General features: G+C 36.5%; 1 protein-coding gene across 3 annotated transcripts in view; it reads left to right on the forward strand.

Moving 5' to 3' along the window:
* LOC131046198 (E3 ubiquitin-protein ligase At3g02290) overlaps window positions 1-23,233 on the forward strand; it is a 109,216-nt gene that overhangs the window by 9,234 nt on the left and 76,749 nt on the right. The window contains exons 2-3 of one of the 3 annotated variants that reach the window (XM_057979874.2): window positions 3,854-4,077; window positions 4,723-5,206. In XM_057979874.2, coding sequence (XP_057835857.2) covers window positions 5,084-5,206 — 123 coding nt within the window. In that variant the 5' untranslated portion in view covers window positions 3,854-4,077; window positions 4,723-5,083. The remainder of the gene's footprint in view (window positions 1-3,853; window positions 4,078-4,722; window positions 5,207-23,233) is intronic. The other 2 variants (XM_057979875.2, XM_057979873.2) reach the window with 2 other exon arrangements.

A 23,233-nucleotide genomic window follows, 5' to 3' on the forward strand; every position in this document is an offset into this window, starting at 1 on the left:
TCCACCAACCGTGCATCTATGAAGTTATGAGTTGCACCTATATCAAGTAGAGAGATGACTCTTTGACCAGCCAAGAGTCCACGCAACCTAAAAGAACCTTCTCCTTGCATGCTTGACATATGAGCTTCCCGTAGATCAAATTCTACTTCATTTTCCACTCCCTTCTCTGAATTTTCAGTCTTTGAATCATCTTGATCAGCTTGCTGGCCTGTGTTATCAGTCATGTTTTCTCCCTCATAAAACCACTCCATATTCCTATTTTGACCCTTAGGCTTGAGGGGACAATCATGATTTTGATCATAAGGGCCCTTACAATAAAAACACAGCTTCCTTCTACGCAAATCATTAAGTGTTTCCCTATCCAAAGGTGCTGCAAACTTCTTCCGTTGCTCCACATTTTCTGTTTTCTTTGGATCAGACTTGCTGTCATTAAATGATGAGGACGGTTTGGAGTTGTTTGGAGTGAACTTACTACGAGGAGCGGTAAGTTCCATGCTACGTGCCTTCCTCATGGCTTCTTGCAAGGTAGGGGGATCAAAAGCCTTAATCCAACCCTTCATAGGCTCATAAAGACCGTCAACAAAAAGAATGACCAGCCTTCTCTCTGAGATGTTAGTTACCATAACTGAAAGCTTCTGAAATTCACTAATGTAAGATTCCAAGCTGCCCATTTGTTTCAGCTGGGTTAGATCCCTGAAATACAACTCTGGATCTCTTTTATCAAAACGCTCAACCAATCTGTCAGTGAATTCTTGGTATGTAGTAATAAGGCCATGATGCAAAGTCACCATCCCATGGTGCCACCAATCATGGGCTACCCCATCCAAATGCAAAGCTGCAAACTTAATAGCATCTTCTTCTGACATATGACGTAGGTTCAAGAAAGTATCCAACTTGCTAATCCAAGCTCTGGCTGTAACTCTACCACTGCCATCAAAAGTTGAAAGTGTGAGCTTGTTGATTGCATATTTGAGATCATTAGTTTTGTTCCAAGGTTTCTGATTATTCCAATTCCTGTTATGGTCTCTCTTTTGACTAATACACCTGTCAAAGCTAAGGTGATCCTGAACTCTCCGTGGTAATCTATCCCACTCATCATGCATTGCCATGATATTGTCACCAAAACCCCTGTCATCTCCAACTTCAGTATCAACATCATCTTTAGGTTCAACTCTGACAAAAGTAGGGCGCGTGGGTCTGTCATATGTGTGTGTTATAGTCACACGAGCTTTGGAATGACCAGCAATACGCAATACTGCCATTCTCTTCTTGATTCAGATCATTACCTTTAGGTATTGAAAGTTGTTGTATGGCGGTGGTCAGCTATTGCAACACTGTTGCTACCTGTTGTTGTCCAGATGCTATATCTCTCATGACCCCCCTTGCCTCGTTGTCATCATTCTGTGTAGTGTTTCTGGTGGCTTCTTCATTCCTATCACCCATAATTTCAATTTGGTTCTGACCAAAATGAAATTGGTTTTTTTGAGAACCGAATCTCCTGCGGGTATAAAACTTGTGATGCCCAAATTGTTGGTGATGCATATAAAATCCCTTAACCTTCCAGGGTGGCAGGATCAGAGCTCTGATACTAGTGTGATGAACCCTTGTTGGTTCAACTCTTCAACCTGCTGTAATTTGTAATTCTTTTTTGTATTTTTGATTATTAAGATGGTCTTTCAGAAATAGACAGAAGTTGCAGAAGGGGGTTTCTTTAATTTGCAGCACATACTGAAATAATACATGAAATAATTAGCTGAAACAATAAATTGGAGAATTTAGAAGCATACCCGTAGGTCCTTTAGCCAATTTATTGAAATGAAAAGATTAAATCGACAACTTACAAAGTTTTGATTTTTATTCTAGAAACAATTCAGATCTGCCCTTATTCAATAATAAGATGCCCAAACAGTAAGAAGATGATGCCAATTAATGGGCAAGCTGTGTGTTTAGGAAAAGAGGCTTCCAAACCACAAAAAAATAACAACAATAATAGTAATTAAGAAAACCTACAACAAATTTGCCCTGTAAGAAGCCAAATCTGCATGCAATCATAACCAATTTGACTTCTGAATGAAGCCAACTGCAACTGCAACAATTCAACTGATCTTTCACAGTCTCACGATAACCATGCACTGAAGAATACACGTTCTCCAATGAAGAATCCAGTCTGAAACCCTCAAGCTCCAAAACCTAGAGAGGAATGAGATATCAAGTAATCAACAATAATGACTTTGATTTCTCAAAGGGCATCTTTATGCAAAAACCCACGATTTGCTTTTAAGGTTATAAAAATCTCATAAGTGTCACTTAAATATGGCGCCCAACTATAGAGAAAATTAAAATGTCACTTAAATAAATTTAAGTGAAATATTTTATGAAAAAGTCAATGTGACTTTATAATAAACGTCATTAATTAATATAGCATGTAATTCACTGAAAAATTAATATCTCTCTCAATATGACTCCAAAAGATGAACCTTCAGAAGTTGGAGATAAAGCTCCCAAAACCCATGTGACCAGGGGCTTGTCTAAAAATAGCCAACTTCCCATCTATAAATAGCCAAAATGCTATAAATAGCAAATCCCTCAAATGGAGTCAGAAACTGCTCAAACGAAGCCTGAACTGAACCCAACACTGAACTAGAAGAACATCATCCTCCATCCATTGTCACCGTGACCCTCTGTCCATACCTTGTTAGCCTACGAGGGTCCAAGAAATAAGCTAACTCATCAACTCTAAAGCCCCTGAATAGGTGGGGACATCACACAAGAGAGCAGAAGAATCTCCATGTACTGTTCACTCACAATTATCTCTGCCCACGGGTGCATTTATTTTCATTTGCTATACACTCTCTGCATTCACACATACCTTTTTTCTTCTTGGGAACCAAAGAAATGCTACATTTTCCCTTGGCACTTTCTTGTTGACAAGGGCAAATTGTTTCTTGTTGAGAAGAACAAACATTTGAATCCGAATTCCTGTTAATATTGTTTGTATGGCTACTGGGTGGATGGGAGAGCAATCAATTGAACAATTAGGCTGCAGCATCAACTAAATCTCCATGTAAGTCTTAACTAAAGTGGACACCATAAAAGAAACTGCAAAGTGATATGGGTTGGCATTCACAGGGTCAAATGCCTGCTGACCTCACACGACAAAGAGAGATTGCAGTACCACCAGAAACAATGGCTGAGGATATGTGGCTCTCTATTCATTTTGAATCTATCTTAGTCTTTATTACTTTAATGATGTATCAGCCTATAGTAGTTTCAAATTACTTGTGAATTCCGATTTTGCTTAATTGGAAATGTATCTTTGTTTTTTATTATATTTTTTTACTATGATAGCACTTACGGCTTGGTGGTTGTATTCGTTCCCTACAATGATGTGCTTAAGCAGGTTTTCTGTAATTTACTACTTTTTAAAATATATTTCACTTTTCTTTATAAAAACAAATAATTTTTAAAGCTCAGAAAAACTAATTAACAATGTATTAGGCAATAGAAGAAATTTTCTACTTTAATCATAATAACCTAATATTGAAAATGACCTGCCGGTATTGTGAGACTTAAAAAAAAAGTGTAGGCATTCTTAAATTATTCCTAAACCTGACAGGACATGTTTTAAAGATAGAGCCATTTGCTTTCTTTATTTATTTGTGCATTAGGTAACTGTTTGGTCGGACAATTAGAAAAATAATTCTTGCAAATGCAGTCTTTGCTCTGAATTCTTTCAAATTTTTACTTATAACAGTGATCTGCATGTGATTGTCTGACATGTAACTGGTTTACTTGACTTTTCTCAATGATATCTCAAAAACCAATGCAAGAATTATGTGATATGATTTTTCAGGATTCAGCTGTGTTGTTTCCAGGCAATCTACGTTGATCCATGCTGCTTGAGTAGTGGTTTACATGAATTTATCGCTCATGAGCATTGTCAAAAGACCAATTTTTATGCGATTCAAATGATCTGTTTCAACATGGTTGGTCTCTGATTATTATTGAAAATAAATGATTGCTAATCAAGAGAGCAGAAGTCAAAAGGATAAATGCATTTTGAAGATAAACGTAGAGGTACGCATATAAATCCAAGAGAAATTCTGAAACAGTTTTTGAATTAAAGGAAACTTAGAGAATGAACATTCCATTACAGACCCTTCGGACACAACAAAATACGATGAAACGGAATGTCATGTAATCTTTCTTTCAGATTTTTAAAGCAACAATCTATGTTTTTTCCACTAGATATATCTTAATCAGAGGCTTAATTTTCTCTGTTCCAATTGCTCAATGTAATCATTAATGCCCTTTAACCCTATGTTGATCAGTACAAAATGTATTCTCTGTGTTCAAAATATTTTTTTCTACAGTAAAGAGTGTGCAAAGTTTATCAGGAATAAATTGTGGTGGTGTAAATAATCTTGTGTCTAACTTTTGATCAGCACTTCCTCAATCTAAATACCTAGGTGTGTTGATGGATGGGGTATTATCTATTTAATTGATAAGGGATAGGAATTGAGCTCACAATCTACTGAGAGTTCCTACTCACAAACCATTATTGGTTGTCTGGTCAGTAAGACTTTGGATATGCGATGACTTTGGGCACTTTGTTTGGATATAATCTTTGTCAAAAGAGAAAGTAATGTACATTTGTAAACTTTTTATTATAAATAGGTTTTTCAAGAGATTTAATAATTTTCAGCAAATTTTCTTTGGCAGATAAAGGTGGATGTGGAAGTCCTAGCTCCAAAATTCAGTTCTGGTTATTAGGTCTTCTACTGGGTTTTGGGATTAATGAGTATCATTGCTCTACTTTGTGACGACGGAAGAATTGAAAGAGTTGAATCTGTATTCCTGTATATGACACAAGACAGGAAGGTCCATGGAGAGTTGTTTATGATTTAGAAGCCGTATTTGTTAATTTCGTTCTACAAGAAATTTGTTTTTATTGTCTGGTTCTTTGTGATATAATCTGCAGCTGGGACTTTCGCTGCTATCAGGAAAAGGGTGCCAACCGGCATTGCATGAACATTGAATCATTTCTTATATTGGGGACTTGTTACATCTAGAAAAGTGAAGCATGGGTTCTTTCTGTTGCTGTTTAAATCAGGAAGACTTTGAAGAATACACTGGTTATCCAAATGGACGTATGCTACAGCATTGTTATTGTCTCAGCTTTTGTGTCCCCTGGTTACTCAACATGGTATGCTAATATTTAAATTTATTTTATTATGCTCTTTTATCAACATTTGTTTTAAATTGAAAACTTGATTAAATTGATCCCACGAGGGTTAAGAGCATAGTGAATCCATGACTCAAAGAGGTACCAAGCTTGAAGTGTATCTACCATGGAGTGAACTAACCGTTTTGAACATAAACCATGATTCATCTATATAACATCATAGTTCATGGCACCAAGTACATCCATATCAATTGACTGACATAATGCAGCCCTGTATTTCTTTACTTTATTAACACAATAAAGGTGGAATACCTTTTTTTACATGTTCAATACAATGCTATAGTGGGTGCAAATGCATACAGGAAAGCATTCATCATCAGGTAGGAAGCAGGCTCGTATTGATGACCTTAGTTTTGATGACATCCTTCAAGAGGAGGTTGGGGGAGTAAGGGTATTTAAGAAGTACCTAAATGGAGGAAGTTGATCAAGATTTAAATAGAACGAGGGTGCAAATTCATTGTGACATATCAACAATGTTGATGTCTAGTAGGTTCCAAAGAGGCAATTTTTGTAGAAGATCAGAGGGCTAAACTTGGGTACCTCTTTGAATGTAAGCTTGAGTCACCCAGGTTTCAGGATACATGCTGCACTAATGTATATCTTGGGAACTATTGCAAAACACATCTTCTCATGCACAAACCCTCAAAGAATTTTCTATCATCCTCTAAACAAACTTCGACATCACTGTTTACCTGATTTATCTTCTCTTTCAATGGAGTAAGACTGTTCCTCACCTCCCTCCATCACAGTATATGTGTTTTACCTATCATTATGCATAGCTTTTCTATCGTATTGCCATGATCTTCCCAACAATAAATGACAAACATACATAGGCATATTATCACTCAATATCTCGTCATAATATGATCCTATCTTGAACTTGACCAAATGGCTTACCAGTACCTTATGATCCTTCTGTTACTATGAAATTCTATATGAACTACAGTGTTCTATACTCATTAGCTTCAAATTATCAACCATTTCACTTGGCACATGATTACCAACCCTTCCATTATCAATTATGACTTTTCAGTATTAGCCTTCGGCCTTACAAATGGTTTTAAAACAGATTCTTATTTGGACGAGTTCTTCTCTATCCTCATTATTAGGCTTTAATAATACTCTTTTCATTAACAATTATCACTTATTTTTGGATCACCTCTTTAACTAGGTGACCGAATTGACTCTTCATCTACATGTGCAACTCATGCAGTTTTTCCAAGTATTTTGATATGCTTACTTGTGATTGTGGGCACTTAAATGCTCTGTGCCCTTTAACTTCACACTTGGAATGAGTACCATGTTATGATTTTCAATCTCCTCTAGTAAATCTATCTCTAGTAGATTTCTCACCGTGGTAAGAATTATGACTTTGTTTTGCTTCTACCTCTTCATAACCATGTTCTCTACCACTGACTTGATTTCTTTCTAAAATGTGTCACCTCTTCCTCTTTGCCTATTTTGCTTCTTTTGAAATCTTTTTTTCAACTTCTCCTCTACCTTCTAGGCAAACTAATATGCTTCTTCAACTAATTGCATCATCATCATGCTTAGCTCTTCTTGTATAGATCCTCTTAAACCATTAGTATATATTGTCACCTTTTCTTGATCTGGTTCATGATGATCAGCTTTGATTAATAACTTGTAAAATTCCTTAGTATAATTCTTTACATTCAGATTTTTCTACCTCAAGATTTACAATCTCTTCAACAGATCTAATTGATAATAATAAACCTAGCTTTTAATTTGATACCATCCTATCCCATTTTTCAATCTTTTCTTTCCTCTTTGTCTCCACCTCTAATTGTGCTTATTTCCACTATTTGGCAACTTGTCCTTTCAATTTTGTCTTAGCATACTTCAATTTTTCATTATTTAAGATATCCTCATAGTTAAAGAATTCTTCTATTTCAGTCAACGAATCTATCAATTCTTTACGATTTAAAATACCATTGTAACTGGGAACATCAATTCTAGATTTCTTATCAATATTAGAAATAGCCTTAAACATCTTTACTTGAACTTGATCTCTTTCATCTTCTTCAATTGGCTCAGAAGCTTTGTCTATTTTCTCTTTCAGTTTCTTCATCACTTTTAACTTTTATCATCAATAAAATTATGATCCCTTATTTTGTGTTATCCAACTAGATTTGAGCATTTCTTTCATTCTTTTTGCAACATTATCAACACCCTGCTCTCTACCCACTCTTTGTGGAGGCGTTCTAACTTGAATTTGATGCAAGTTGACTCTCAATTCAGTGATTTGTTTACAAGTAAATTTTCTTGTTACCTTCTACCCCATAAATCAATAGTAGAAGATATTATCTCTCTCCTTTTTTTAGGACTCGAAACTTTTCTTTGATTCTTCTTGGTGTAGTCATAGATGGAGGCTCTGTCAGTGTTTTAGTTTGTTTTTTGTAAGACAACACAAAAGGGATAATGTGTGAGCTAAAACCTTTCTCCAAATTTAGAGGGGAAGCTTCTTGTGGTTCAAACTAGCTTAAATCTAAGATAAACTAATTATAGACTTTCAATATTAGTGGAAACAACTATTTATTTTTTTACCCCAAATGGAAGCACAATACTGTTACTAACTTACTAGTGTCTTGCAAATGATGTTTTTAGATATGAAAGGATGAAATAACTAATTTAAACATACAAATGACACCTTCAAACTAGCTAATACGGAGATTAGCCATTCAGTGCAAACAAGATTTTGAAAGGAATAACAACTGCATCTATTCATTATTTCAATATTCAAATGCCAAAATTACAACTCAGATGAATAAAATGACATTAATACAAATCTTGACACATAGTGTCCACATTCGATCAAACTTGTGAAATTATAAACATAGGTTCTATTATAGCTTCACTAGCATGAGTATGGTGTCAACCATAATTCTAGAGTTTATGTGCTCAAAGTACCTTTTATTTTTAATCCCAAAAGGCGAGCTTCAAAGTGAACGTCTAAAAACTGGAAAGAAAGAAAGAAAAATTTAAAGCAGATAAAATCTAAACAACAAATAGAAATGAAACCATCTAAATAGGCACACCTCCTTTGCCAAAAATAGCACATGATTGGAAAAGATGTTGAAATCTCAATGGTGATTTAACTGCATATATTGGCAATGGCTTGAGGTCTCCATGCTTCAAAACTGTTTTTTTTCTTTCAAGGCCAACTATTCTCATTTGCAATGGCTTGAGGTTTCCATGCTTTTATGTAAATTGGGTGCAATGTTTGTTTTCCATTGCCATTTTTGACTTAAATTAGGTTTAGTTTTCCTTCACTTGTGCCAATGCAGAGATTTTAGATACTTAAGCCAAGCAAAACTTTTATGTACTTGAGCCAGGTGGAATTTCTGGCAGAATTTCTATGTGGAAAAGCCACTCTAAATATGCACCTGGTGGAGAAATAGAAAAACATAGCCAGTTTAATGTCTTAGGCAGAACTTTCGAGTGGTTGAACCATGCCCAAAGTGTGCCAATGCAATTCATCCAGTTTCTACAATTTAGCAATTCAGGAGATGTCTTGCAAAATCTTCTTGTTGTAGCACATCTTCAGGAATGATGACCCCTTCATATTTAATCTGCTCTTCTTCAAATGTTACTTCGTCATTCTCAACCATAAAATTAGATATAGCATCATTGTTTGGAAATGATCCAGTAACTCGGGGCAGCTATGCTGCACCGCAACCACCTCTAATGGCTGTTTAAAATGTGCTTTAAGACAACATCTCGCATGTGGAATATAAAAATTTGCATCACACAATATGCAACACGAAATTGAACTTGGGAGAAAGCCTCATGGGTAGAAAATTCTTGAAAGACTGAACAATGCTCCTCATGCCACTAATCCACAATGTACAACAGTTTTACAAAACAATGGGCTTACATTATCCAAATGCACACTGCCCTAAAATGGATCATGACTTGAAAGTTCACTCACTATAGTGGATAATGAAGGTTGAAGCCTCCATGCACAAATTTTGCTGTGCACTTGCAGCAATCTAGAAATACGTTTCAATAGTGCCAAGTGACACCATAGGCAACCTTTGTTGAATAGAATGCTAGAAACGTGCTATTTAGCCATACTCACCAACTTTAGAAAGGTGCTCTCGACTTTTGGGTTCTTGTGCTTCCAACTACCTTTATTGCCTTCCTCTTCTGCTGCTCCCTTCTCAACGTTGGATTGTTGATCTTTTATCAAGGAAGATGATATAGCATATTGCCATTGACCAAAAATTTAGTGCATTGTCCAATGCACACGAGATAAGAATCATGGGTCCAATATTAAATGATTGCTCCTATGGTTTTGCCTTCAAACCAGATGCTTGCTTTTGAAATGTGTAAATGACCCTCTTGATGAGTGCAACAAGATGTGAGCTTTGGAAATTTTTGAAGCTTTAACCATGAACCTCCTTAGGACCAATAACCTCATAGATAACATTATTTGTTGTTGTGAGATTCAAATGTGTGGCTCACAATTCAAATAGGCCTTCTTTAAGTAGGATTAACAAGTCACATTGCATTAATACACAATAAACACTTGAGAAAAGATGTAGATATGTTAAGGATACCCTTATGATTCCTTGGTATCAATCTGAAGACACTTCATGAATTTTGGTACTGCACAATAGAATTATTGTCTGCTAGATTGTGTGCTCCAAATGAAGATTGTGGTAAGAAAATGCTTGTGCAACATGAGTAGTATGACTATGACAACCAAGAAGACCTGCAAAAGACAAAATAAACACAAAACAAATACTTTTATGGTTTAAGATTACTCTTGAACCCAGGATGCTCTTGCATTAGTTAATGTTGAGACATGGACCAGCTAGGACTCGAACCTAGGACCTTCCATATGCTGCTGGAGTGCTCTACCACTAAGCTATTGGCCCCTCTTGGACCAGTCCATCGTCGGTCCGGGTGTGGCTTATTTCCAACACCAACACCCCCCCTTAAGCCACACCTCTCGTGTGCTTGGGGCTCCTACCCTGGCCTGGCTCTGATACCATGTTGATTTTCCCAGGTTTTATTGGATGTGTTTTAATGTATATATCTGATTCAATTTTATACTTGCATTCTTGGAATTCTATATGTTCTCAAATTGAATAACATTATACTATATATATTCCTTTGGAGAGGCATGTCCTTGAACGAACATGTCTCTCCTTTATTATAATAATTTAATCAATATTATAATGTTTCATCAATCAATTATTAATTTAGAATTCATCACGGTACTCAACATGATGGTACTGCACAATAGAATTATTGTCTGCTCATGGATAGAATCGCCGACTGAGGCAATCCACATAATAGCTTGTGGATAGATTCGCCGACTGAGGCAATCCACATAAGAGCTTGTGGATAGAATCGCCGACTGAGGCAATCCACGTGAGAGCTCATGGATAGAATCATCGACTGAGGCAATCCACGTAAGAGCTTGTGGATAGAATCACCGACTGAGGCAATCCACGTGAGAGCTCATGAATAGAATCGCCGACTGAGGCAATCCACACAAGAGCTTATGGATAGAATCGCCGACAAAGGCAATCCACGCAAGAGCTTGTGAATAGAATCGCCGACGGAGGCAAATTCACACCTTGAGACTATGGTCCCCTGTGATGAGCATCATATGGTTGATGCAAATACTCCCAATATCATGAGATGATATTTTTGAGTTATGGTGAATATCACGTGCCTTGATATTCTTGTTTATACCATACTTCTTGATATCATAGTGAGATAATATTTTCTCTATTCCATAATTAATCTAGACTTAATGCATTTGCATTGATTTTATCTTCCCTAGCTAAGAGGGAGTGTTAATGTTTGTAGCTTCAGTCGAATGATCATTTAGAATACATATAATATATGTTGATTAATAATAATATATTATTATGTTATATTATTATATTATTATTAATCATATACAATTTAATATTCAATATTAATCTATTATATTATTCTAAATTAATAATTGATTGATGAAACATTATAATATTGATTAAATTATTATAATAAAGGAGAGACATGTTCATTCAAGGACATGCCTCTCCAAAGGAATATATATAGTATAATGTTATTCAATTTGAGAACATATAGAATTCCAAGAATGCAAGTATAAAATTGAATCAGATATATACATTAAAACACATCCAATAAAACCTGGGAAAATCAACAGTTAACATTATAACATTACAAATCCATCTGCATCAAGAAACTAGAAAATTAAATCTTGCAATTAAACCTAGTTGTATGACATGTTAAGTAAAGATTGGGTGGTGTTGACGTGTATTTTGTACACTATCAAACACAGAATAAAATACCCAAGGGTACCTTATCCTCTCTTGAGTAAAGCCTCTGATTGCTGAAGATATCGCGAAAAAGGATCAATCAGGATGACTCCAAGGTTCTTCGATGTAGGGTCTCTATGTGTGGATAAGCACCAGTGGTCGTTGTGAATGCTGTTTCATCAAGGGGCCTTATGTTTCCGAATTGTAGGAATAGAATTTCCTAAAACTAGCAAGTTCTCAAAAAGATCAAAAGGTAGGGTTTGCAAGAGATGAATTCTAATCTAAACCTAAGAATGACTCAATGTAGGCTAGACTTGGTAAGATTCTACCAATTTCAGTATTGCCAAGGAATTACAACTCTACTAAAATTGATGCTATCTTCTAAGGTGACTAATGATTTTTCCATTCATTAAGAATCATAGACACTACCATGAAGGTACATATCAATAGTTCAATAATGATTGAAGGTTTAAGCAATCCAAATATCTCCAGTTGACCACACAAGGCGTCCTTACAATCAGTAAGAAGCCAGTGGTTTGGAACGTGAATCTCACCAAAGATCAAGCCCAACACTTAGTCCTTCAAATTTAAATACTACTTCGACCGAGAATGATTCAAGAAAGTAAACAACCATGAAAATAGCCACAAGAATTGCAATAAAACACCATAACTTCAATATTTTATTGATCTCAAAGCCAAAATAGACAGCAATTGCTTGAAATTCTTTCGTCAATGCTCAATCTTGCTACAAGATAACTTTCTTCTCTCCAAAAGCTCTAATCTTCTAACTTCTAACTATCTGACTATTATCAAAATGAAAAGGAGTGAGGGTATATATAGCATCCTCAATTACAATGAACGGCCCAGATCAAAAGAAGATCAATGGTTGAGATTTTGACACCTAAACCCTAATTAGGGTTTGTTACAAAAAGTCCCCTTTTTATTGAACAATATTAAATGCATAGCCAAATATTTAATTGGCACAAAAATCTAGGAAACATAGACCAATGATAATTAAGGTGCCACATCATCTACAACAACCTCTCTTCTAGAACCTTATTCCCTTTCCAATGCTCTTTCTTAGCATACGCAATGAATCTAGACACAATTCCTTCAATCTCAGCAATAGGAATCTCGGGAAGATTCCTCATTCGTTCCTCCAAGTGGATAACCTGATCAAAGGCCTTGAGAAGAGCCGCATCCCATCCAGGTTCGAGTTCTTTGATTTTCTCAATCAAGAGCATAGTAGCGAACATTTGATCCCTTTGCTCATCTGTGATAACATTCTCATCTTTGCAAAAGATGACCTTGACTCTTTCTTCCAACTCTTGAAGATCCACATCTGTCTTAACTTCGATCCTCCTGCCAAGAATAGTACATAACACCTCAAACACCTTGTCCTGAATTGGATGGATGACTTCTTCAACTTGATTGCATTTGGTGCTGATGTCTTCGAAAAGAACTTCCTTCATTTGGAGTAGAGTTGACCACTGGAGTAAATTATGAGCTCCTCCATCCATTATCTTTTCTTGTGCTAGGATTTTCCTTGGTGTTTGCCTGATTACTTGTAGAACAGGGATGATAACATCTCTAGTGTGGGCAAAGGCGGCTACTGTTATCATTAGGTTGTGGATGATCTCAAGGACCTGGATAGCTCGGTGGATTGTCTGCATCATTCTTGTTGCAAATTCAACGGCAACTGTGTGGGATTTGTCAATCCAAGAGCTCATAAGCTGAACCAAGCTCTTGACTCTCTCTGCCTCGCCAACTGATTCAAGGGGAAGTGCTTGCACAGGAGACACTGCTGGATCCTGACGTCCCAAAGGCTGATTGAGATGGCTAAAGTAGCCTCTCCAAGCACCGACCTCTCGCTCAAGCTTTCTATTCTTTTCCATTTCTTCCTTAAGCTTGTCTTTAAGTGCCTCAAATGAATCGGTTGCCTCATCCAGTGCCTGCTCAGCGGTGAGTGGACCAAGTTCAAATGTTTCTACATCATATTCTTCTGCAAGGATTTCACCTTCATACTTGTCCACTGCTGGTGTAGCTATCTGCAACTTCCTGGATCCTGTCTCATCTCTGATCATCTTGGTCATCTTAGTGGCCTTCTTTTTCTCTGTTACTTCCTGAGAATTTCCTACAAGGCTCTCTAAGTCAATCACATTATCTTCATCCTCGATCACAATCACCCTGGTTAGTCTCTCCTTCAACCAATCTGGAATGGCAGATCTTGTCTCTCTAACTTGTATCTCTTTAGGCAATGGTTCTTCTTCTCGGAGAGGAGATGTCACTTCATCATCATTCTTGTCTTCATGTAGCTCATTGACTTGGGGAGATTGACTTGATGAACGTTGAGATGCCTGCCCCTCTTCGTGTTTATCATTCTGTACCATTGATTTCATAGATTCCTCGACTTCAGGTACCCTCTTCTCTTGTCCTACAACTTGACTCGTCCTTTTTTCATGTCGAGAAGATGTACCGGATGAGCGATCTCGATTGGCCTCTTGCTTCTTCTTGGAGGGTTCCCTTTTCTCAGGTCTTTCTTTCCTCTTCGCGCCTCTAGGATGAGGATTGCCTTCACTTGCGCTTCTAGGATGAGGATTGCCTTCACTTGCGCTTGCTCCTCCTTCTCTTGGTCTTTCCTCCAAAGTAAAAGTCATTGGTATGTTCTGTTCTCTCAACTTTTGATGTTGTACATCTACCCATCTGCGAGTATATGACAAAACTGGAGCCATCAAAGCTTCTAAGTCCAAAACCTCAGGCTCGTTCCAATCTATCCTCACTGCTTTGTCTTCTTGGTCATAAGATGATTGGAGATGTCTGCCACTGTCCTGAGCTTGATTGGCCACTCTGTAAACTTTGCATCTCCTGATGAAATCCAAAGGCAATCTGGAATGCATCTTTCTTTTTACTTCTAAATCACTTGAGAGATTCGTCCAAAAGTCCTCTACCTGAAATTCATGCCTGTACTTTCTACCAACTGTCTCTTCTATATACCCATAAGGATCAAAATTCTCCCTCAAGGCAAAGAATGAAAATGAATATAAGGCCAACTCCCTTTCTACATCATCCAAGGCTAGAGCATTAGGACATACCTCAACTGAATTCCCTAGTATGATAGGCACAGGAATTCCATTTCCATGCCTGTGTCTGAATGCCTTCGCATAAGCCGCCAACTGCCTAGTCACATTAAGTAGCACTATCCTGTCTGTCGGATATCTCGGCAACATATAGGGAGGTGAAGGACACCCATGAACTCGAATATATGTAAACTTTTGGAATTGGATGAACCAAGCACCATACCTCTTTACAAGCTCTTGTGCATCTTGAGATAGCTGATTGTGAATCCCACCTTGCAATATCCTGGTGATGTTCATCGTGAAGGTATCATTGACTAACTTGTAGTCACTTCTAGGTGGATGATGCAAATGAACATAAGAGTCACAAACTCTGACTTCCCCGGGTCCTCTTCCGATCACTCCTCTGTGAGGTAGTCCTGCATATTCGAAACTCCTGATCAAGGCATATATGATGTACGAGCTCATGTGGAATGACTTGGTAGGCTTTAGTCTCCTTAACTGCACGTCCAAGCAATGGCTAATAATTCTAGCCCAATGAATTGTTCCTTTTCCTTGAACTATTACCTGGATGAAGTAGAACATCCACTTCTCAAAATAGAAGGCTTGAGGAGCCGCTGTAACTCGATTGAGTAAAGTTATCAAATCTCTGTATTCCTCCTGGAAGTCGATCCTATGTGGTGTGTTGGGAATCTTGCTCAGGCGAGGACGACTTTTGAGTAACCAATTCTTATTGATGATGCTCAAGCAAGTGTCTGGATCATCTTCATACATGGACTTGGCTCCTTCTAAGCTTTTGTAAATCATATCTTTATGTTCTGGAAGATGGAGAGCCTCACTTATAGCCTCTTCTGAAAGGTAAGCCAAAGTGTTCCCTTCCTTGGACACGATTGATCTTGATTGTGGGTCATAATGGCGAGCACACTCGATCATCAGCTCATGGCACTGGACCGCTGGAGTGAAACCGACCGCCTTGATGATGCCACTTTCAATTATTCTCTTTGCGACAGGTGATGGCTTTCCAATGTAAGGGACCTCTCGAATCTTCTTCACATTGAAGTTTCCCAAGTTGGTATCTCCAATGTTGCTCCACTTTGACACGATCTTGGTCTCCAATTCTTCATTCCTCTGATCTTCCTTCATGAGAGTTGGACGACTAGTGGATGTTCCTGCCTTTGGGGTCGCCATCTTGACACCTACACAACATTTCATAATGAGCAATATATTTTACAATGTAGAAATATAGAGTAGAAAGGAAGATTCAAGATTTAAATTAGGAAACTTCATGATAAATCTTGAGTTATCATTTCCTAATTAACTATGCAATTTCAAAAAAACTTGAAGTTCAAAATTCAAAATTTCAACATTGGGACAAGGATGATCACGCCATACCTCCACTTGAGAATTAATTCTAAGAAATGATTTAAAAAAAAGGAGAATTTGCTAGGCGAAAGATAGATCGAAGTCCTCCCTTTAGCAAAATGTACTTCCTCTAGTCTTCACAAGCATCAATTCCACCACCTCTAGCCTCCAACAAAATTCGCTCCAACTAGACCAGATTTCGCACTTCTTTCTTGCTCTTCCAAATCGCACTTGAAGTAATGAATGAATGATTGATTAAAATTGCTCAAAACACCCTTACTATATAGGCACTTACCACTTCATTTTCCATAGGCCGACTTGGTAAAATAAAACCCAAAATAAACAAAAATTAATAAAAGAAGAAGGCCGACATTACAAAATATTAAAATGATACCTCAAGCGCTCTATCTTTTAATTTTAATTTAATAATAATTAATTTCAAATGCCTCAATTAATAAAAAAAAATTGATTTTCTAAGGCTCAAATTAATTATTAAATACCCATGCACCTTTATTAAATGCCAATTTAATTAAAATTTTTAAAATATTTCGAAGTTTTTAGCGAACTTGGCATCTAATGCGACTTGGAGGATATTAACGCCCAAGCATGGTAAAAAATAACGAATGTCAATAACCTCGCTCTGGTCCCTTGGAGAGGGACAGGAGCGCTCTTGCATTTTAAGCCTTGCATTCCTTGCTTTCACGTTCAAAACCTCATCCTTGGCGTCCAAAATGGCATTGTTATTTGGAACTTTGAGTTTAATTCACTTGATCTTTAGAAGGAGTGTGCCTTAGGACATTTTCGCCCTGGTCCCTTGGTGAGGGACAGGAGCGATTTTCTACTTTTGTCCTTGATCTTTATCTTTTAAATTGCCAATTCATGTTGTGGGGTAAGCAATGATCCCCATTGTTCATTCTATGCATGCTTAACTCGTTTCCTCAAGGCAAAATAGGCTCTCCCAAGATTTTCGCCCTGGTCCTCCAGTGAAGGACAGGAGCGATTTTTGCATTTGAGCCTAGGATTGTCAATTTTTGGAAGCAATTCCTTGTTCACCATTTTTTAAAAGGCATTTCTCATCTTGCACCACCTTGCCTAAACGTGATTTTGGAGGGAAATTTTTTATTTTATAAAAATCGCCCTAGTCCTTTGGTGAAGGACAGGAGCGTTCTTTAATTCATTGTACAAACTCTTGATCACATCGAGCTCCAATTACCTTCAAAGCATAAAACATCATTCCCCACTCCTTCTTGAGTCTTGGAACAAAAAAATAGCATTTGAAAATGTTAGGCAAATAGGCATATGTGGGGATTTCGCCCTGGTCCCTTGGTGAGGGACAGGAGCGCTTTAGCCAATTGTCATCGAAATTTGTGGTCCTTGCAACTCCATTCCACCCTGAAGCACTTTAAGTATCATTCCAAACTTGTACCTTGGCCTGGATTCGTCCCAATTTGGAGAAAAGAGATAGTCCTTTAGGTTTTCGCCCTGGTCCCCTGGAGAGGGACAGGAGCGATTTTGCAATTATGAGCTTACCTGTGCTTTTCTAGCCTTCGAAATTATCTTCAATGCACCAACCACGCCCTCTTTCATTCATTTCAAACACGAAACTTGCCTTACCTTTGCAAGAAATTTGCCTTTTTTAGAAAATCGCTCTGGTCCCTTGGAGAGGGACAGGAGCGATTATTGTCTTTTGGGTTGATTCCCTCCTTTGTGGTCCACTCAAGTTATATTCAACGGACAAAACACGCCTCCCTTGACCTCTTCAAATCATAAAATCACTTTAATCTTGCAAGGATAATGCAAATTTTGAAATTCAAGCTGCGGTCCTTCAGTGAGGGACAGGAGCGAATTTTGCCCTCTAGGCCAAATCTTTTCACTTTTCATCTCGAAATTCCTTTGCTAGGGAAGATATCATCCTGTTACAAGCTATGAACAAGAGCTCAAGTCCGAGAAAGGTCTTAAAAGGTGTGTATAAAGAAAATCGCTCTGGTCCTTCAGGGAGGGACAAGGGCGAATTTATCTTAATCCTTCAAATTTCACCATTTTCAAACCTTCAAAATCCCTAAAATCATCAAGTCACATCCAATTATCTCCCCTGGAGACCCTGCACAAACAGTTTTAAAAAAGTCAGAGACAAATATGCACTAAATAACATTTTCGCCTTGGTCCCTGGGAGAGGGATAGGAGCGATTTCACCTTTCTAAGCTAAAATATCCACAATTTAGGTCTTCAATCATTTCACAAGGCATAATTAGGTCATCTTCAAGGCCAGGAATCAGTTATCTTGAAAAAGTGGCATGGTCCTTCAGTGAGGGACGGGAGCATTCTCTCTGTTTTAGGCATCATCTTGCCTCCATAATTTGATCAAAATTTACCTAGGCAAAAATGTACAATTTTATCTTCAAAATGCTAACACTTAGACAAAATTTGAATTTTCCCAAAAGAACTCTGACTAGACGTAACCTGAGACATATCCGACTTCGTGACAGACTCACCTTTCTTCAAAAATCTCAATCTTTGGGGGGATGCGTAATAACTTTCAAAATTTGACTGGACTCGGCTTGAAAATATCCAAAAGAAACCCCTAAGGCTTAGCCCTAGCCCAGACAACTCACTCACTCACTCAAAACCCTAAAAGCAGAGAGAAGAACAGGGAAAACAAAAGCAAAAAGAGGGGGTCCCCATTTTAATGGGGCGATGTGTGAAATGGTCACAACAGGTGGGAATTTCGTTACCACAAAGAGCTAGGATATGAGTGATCACAAAAATTTCTCATGGTTTTGAGCTAATGCCTTGCAAGGGATATTACAACTAGAAAGGCCTTAGGCAGTCTCTTTACCCAACTTCATATTTTTAGTATTTTGTAGCACTTTTGACCATTTCTCATCATTTGTTGGTGTCAAAATTAATTTGATCTGATCTATATAATAGGTTTGAGTAATATGAGCACCTTTTAAAAACTATGTTAACAAATGGGCTTTAAAATTGTTTGTTTTTTAGTATGAAGTGGAATTGATTGTGGTTTTGCGTAGGCTTTAGTTTCAAGTAGATGGATTCACTTGAAAACGTTGCTGCTTGAACCTAAGCAGTTTTAAGGTCCATGTGGCAAATCTAAAATGAGTCTAAATCAATTCATGTAGTTGGTGAAGGTTTCAACATGTTTTTCATTGACTTGTTGATTGGGAAACCCTAAACAACTACTGCAACAAACCAAAAATTATACTTGCAAATTTTTATAGACATATTTGGTGTGTATCTTTTTTGTATGCAGGTGTTAAGGGCAGTTATCAAGCACACAAAAGTTTAAGTAGGAAATTTGCAATATTTGGTCTTTATAACATTATAACATATATTGCAATGGGAACTCTAAGTGGGAAGCGTCACTGGGAATATAATTGCAATGGAAAAAAGAAAACCAAAAACCACTTTATAACTTGTATTACAATCTATATCCATACAACTTTATAACATTTAATTTGTAACTAATATATTCAAATGTTGTCCTTACAACTTACCTTTATTGTGTTTGCTCCAAAGGAAACAACATTTCACATTAATGTTTAGACATATATTGTACTTGTACTTATTATAAGCTATGTTGCTAGTTCTAGTTTGGTCACTACTTGGATTTTGGTTTGGGTTTGCATATTCAGTTTGTGGATTTGACAAACTTTTTATTGGGATTGGATTCATCCATAGAAAAAAGGTAAAAATTGTAAATATATACATGTTTGTAGGCTAAAAGCAGGATTAAGTTTAAAATACCACATAGCATCATATAATTAACAAAAGCACCATTGAATGTTATTTAAAACATAAATGATAAATATTATAAAATATTTCATTGTTCAAATTTCAAGTTCAATAATAAAATAATAATATTGAGTTCAACAATCAAATATCAGTGTCATGGATTTTCTAAATTATCAAAATCATCATCATAATTGACATTAGATGTAGGAACATTTGAAGAACCACAAGGAGTACTATTGTAACTCACACTAAAAGTGTGCTTGCTTTTGGATTCCTCAAGTGCAACATGTTGGAAGTGGAAGCATCCAAGTTAGTATGCTTTGGCTCCATATCCCACAACTTTGTGTCCCCTTTCTTGTAGCCATGTTTGTTCTGTGAAAGGAGGCACAATTTGGAATACAGATGCATTAAGTTCTCTGCCTTTTGTGAGTGCAATCTGTTGCATTCTGCTTAGTGGATGAAAGAGTATGTTCTCCAATTTCTCTTAGATGTAGATTAACTAGCAACCTATGAAGACAAACTAGAGAGATAGAGTCATATAATATAAAATAAAAAAAATAAAAAATTATATTTGAAACTCAGATTAAAAACAAAAATTTATGAAATTTGTGATAAAATTTTGATTGTGAGTGGTTGTGGGTGTAGGAATTGTTAGCAATGGAAGAACCACCAACTGTGAGCATCCTTCTTGAAGTTATCGTAAAGAGCCTAAATGATTTAACCATTGGAGTGTACTTATCAATGAACTTAGTTGTGATTAATACCTGCAAATCAAGATCAAGGAAGAGTCTTCGAAATGCTACCTTGTATCTTTCAACGACTTTATAATCTCTATATGGGGCAACCCTTGTTGGAATGAAAAAAATATTAGCATTACAGTATTTTGGATTTAATGCGAAGGCAAGAAAATGTAGCGGGATGGTCATTATGTTCCATCTCTCTTTATTAATTTTGTGCACTTGTTTGAAGAATTTTTTTTCAAGATCTTGCCCTTTATTTATGATGGTCTTTTTTTGAATCATTGAGCTGATGCCATCATGTATCTCTCCCAAGTAAGGCTTGTCCATGTCACTGCAACAAATTCTACTAAAAAATGTGCTCAGTGAAACTAAGGAGATACTCCACATGACCCTGCCAAGAGTCATCTAGGATCATTTGCTTTGTATTTTTTCCCTCCAAGTGCTCCATCAGCTCCATATGGACCAAGTTTGGCTTTTGGCAATGCTAGAAAGTGCCTCTCGAACCTTCACAAGTCTTAAGATGATTGTGTTAGAGGTGAATTGGGTCTCAACAATCTATTAAAAAAAATAAAAATTAAAAACAGGTTTTTTTTAGAAGAATTAGAATACACAATTAAGTTAAGAATCAACCAAGTTTAATAAATTATTAATTAACTAGAGTGAAACTAAAACATAAATTTAATAATGCTTCACTTATCTTTAGTAGCTCCAATTTTGAAAATGCTCTAAATATGTCTTGCAACATGTGGTGGTTGGTGATGAACATTTGGATCTCTTTACCCTCTATGTACAATTCTTTGATCCAATCAATATTGTTTCCAATCTTTTGAAACCTAAGTTTAAGAGAGTGGATTGCACAAGGTGTACTAAAAATGTGTGAATAGTGTTTCTCAACCAACAAACCAACTCTACAATTATTTGCATTGTTTGTTATGATTTGAACAACATTATGGGGACCCACCCACAATGGTTGTAATGAGGATCCTTCACCTTCCCCTTACAATCACTAAAAACTATATTTTTAGGGGACATTTCTATGATATTGATCAAGGGTCAATTTTTAGCATCTTTCCACCCATAAAAAACAATGGACACCATTGTCTTGGTCCGCAATCTTCTTATAGGTTTCAATGAATTTTCTACAAGCTTTGGTGGGTTGTTATTTAGGAGTTGCCAAAAATGGGTGGCTTTGTACCACAACATTCAGGTTAGATGGGGGCATAGGGAACTTTGTTCCTTTTGATCTTCTCTTTGCTAAAGTATGATTTGCAATATGGCTTGTTACTTCATTTTCTTGCTCCCTCTCGTTAATAATATATGCTATCACTTGCTTCAGTGGCACAAGTGCACCATTCTTTCTAGGGAAAGCGTCGATGCCTAGAACAAGAATTTCATACAAATGGACTTTTATTTGACTATATGAACTTGAATGCTTGACGTTGAACCCCACCAACTTGGAGTTGTAACATATTAACATACTTCCAAAGAGTAGAACTTGGATCTGTTTTGAATTTATGTTGGTTTGTGGAGCTAGAACTAGCTTTCATTGTACTGCCTACAGCTATAAATTTTACACACAACACATTCAAAACAAATAAAATCATAAAATAGATATGTTAAATCTAATTATTTTAAAATTTAAAATATAGTGATACATTCATAGAAAAATGAAAGAAAAGGAAAGCAAGAGAGTTCGTTTTGTAAAACAAAAATGCAGGAAAAAAATACAGAAAAGCATATCTCATTTCAAAACAATTCTTCCATAATCTTCTTGGTATCTAATGGACACTTGCACGTGCATAGGAATAGCAATTCAATTGCTATGGAATCTTCAATTCTATTTGTTGAATGATAAGCAAGAATGCAAGTTCATCCTTTTGGCATTGTATTTGTCTTCAGCAATTACAATGAGCTAAAATGAGTTTGTTTTAGTGTTTTATATGCTTTAGTTGGTACTTTTAGGGTTAGGAATTTGTTTTAGGGTAACCAAGTCAAAGTCAAAGGTGAAAAAATAAAAAATTTCATTCAAATAGTAGTGGCTTCCCTACGATCTGTTTGGATCCTCCTTGGGTTTTCCTGGATTTGTCCAGCCTGTTTTGTTCTCTCTGTCGGAATCCGTATGTGAATAGGACCATACTATAGATGTGATTCGAGCTGGACCTGAATTCAGTTAGTCACCAGATGAATCTGGTAACATAGATTATAAATATTTATAATTAATGTATTCTATAACGTTTTAATTCTATGTATATATTAAATATTTTAAATACATTAGTATATAATATTTCCAGCTTTTAATATCAATAGTAGTTTTGTTTAGCATATGTAGTATTTCATTCTTAACTTTTCTTTTTGTTTACATATGATTTTTACATGTTTTTTGTACAGATTGACCTAGAATGTACACAGCCCCCAAATGTTTTTTGCCATACCAGCAGCCATACCCATCTTTGATTCTGATTAGGTAACTTTGTTTAGAAATGATATATCTATCAGCTGATACGTTTTAAGGAAATACTATTTTGTTCAAATGACAACATTTTCTTTATTAAGTAATGGCAATGCAGACGGTTTGGAGGCCCAACCTGACATGGATTGCACTTTATATTTAAAAGTATAGTTATGTTAGACTGGAAAGTATTACTATTAGTTAATTGAACAATATTATTGTACATTTGATCATTTCTCTTGATTTTAACTACTTTCATTTCTCCAGTAATATTTGATGTCTGATGTTCTACTCTTTTTTTGTGGGGTGGG

Source organism: Cryptomeria japonica, chromosome 2 (genome assembly GCF_030272615.1).
Source record: "Cryptomeria japonica chromosome 2, Sugi_1.0, whole genome shotgun sequence".
In the NCBI taxonomy this organism is placed as follows: Eukaryota; Viridiplantae; Streptophyta; class Pinopsida; order Cupressales; family Cupressaceae; genus Cryptomeria; species Cryptomeria japonica.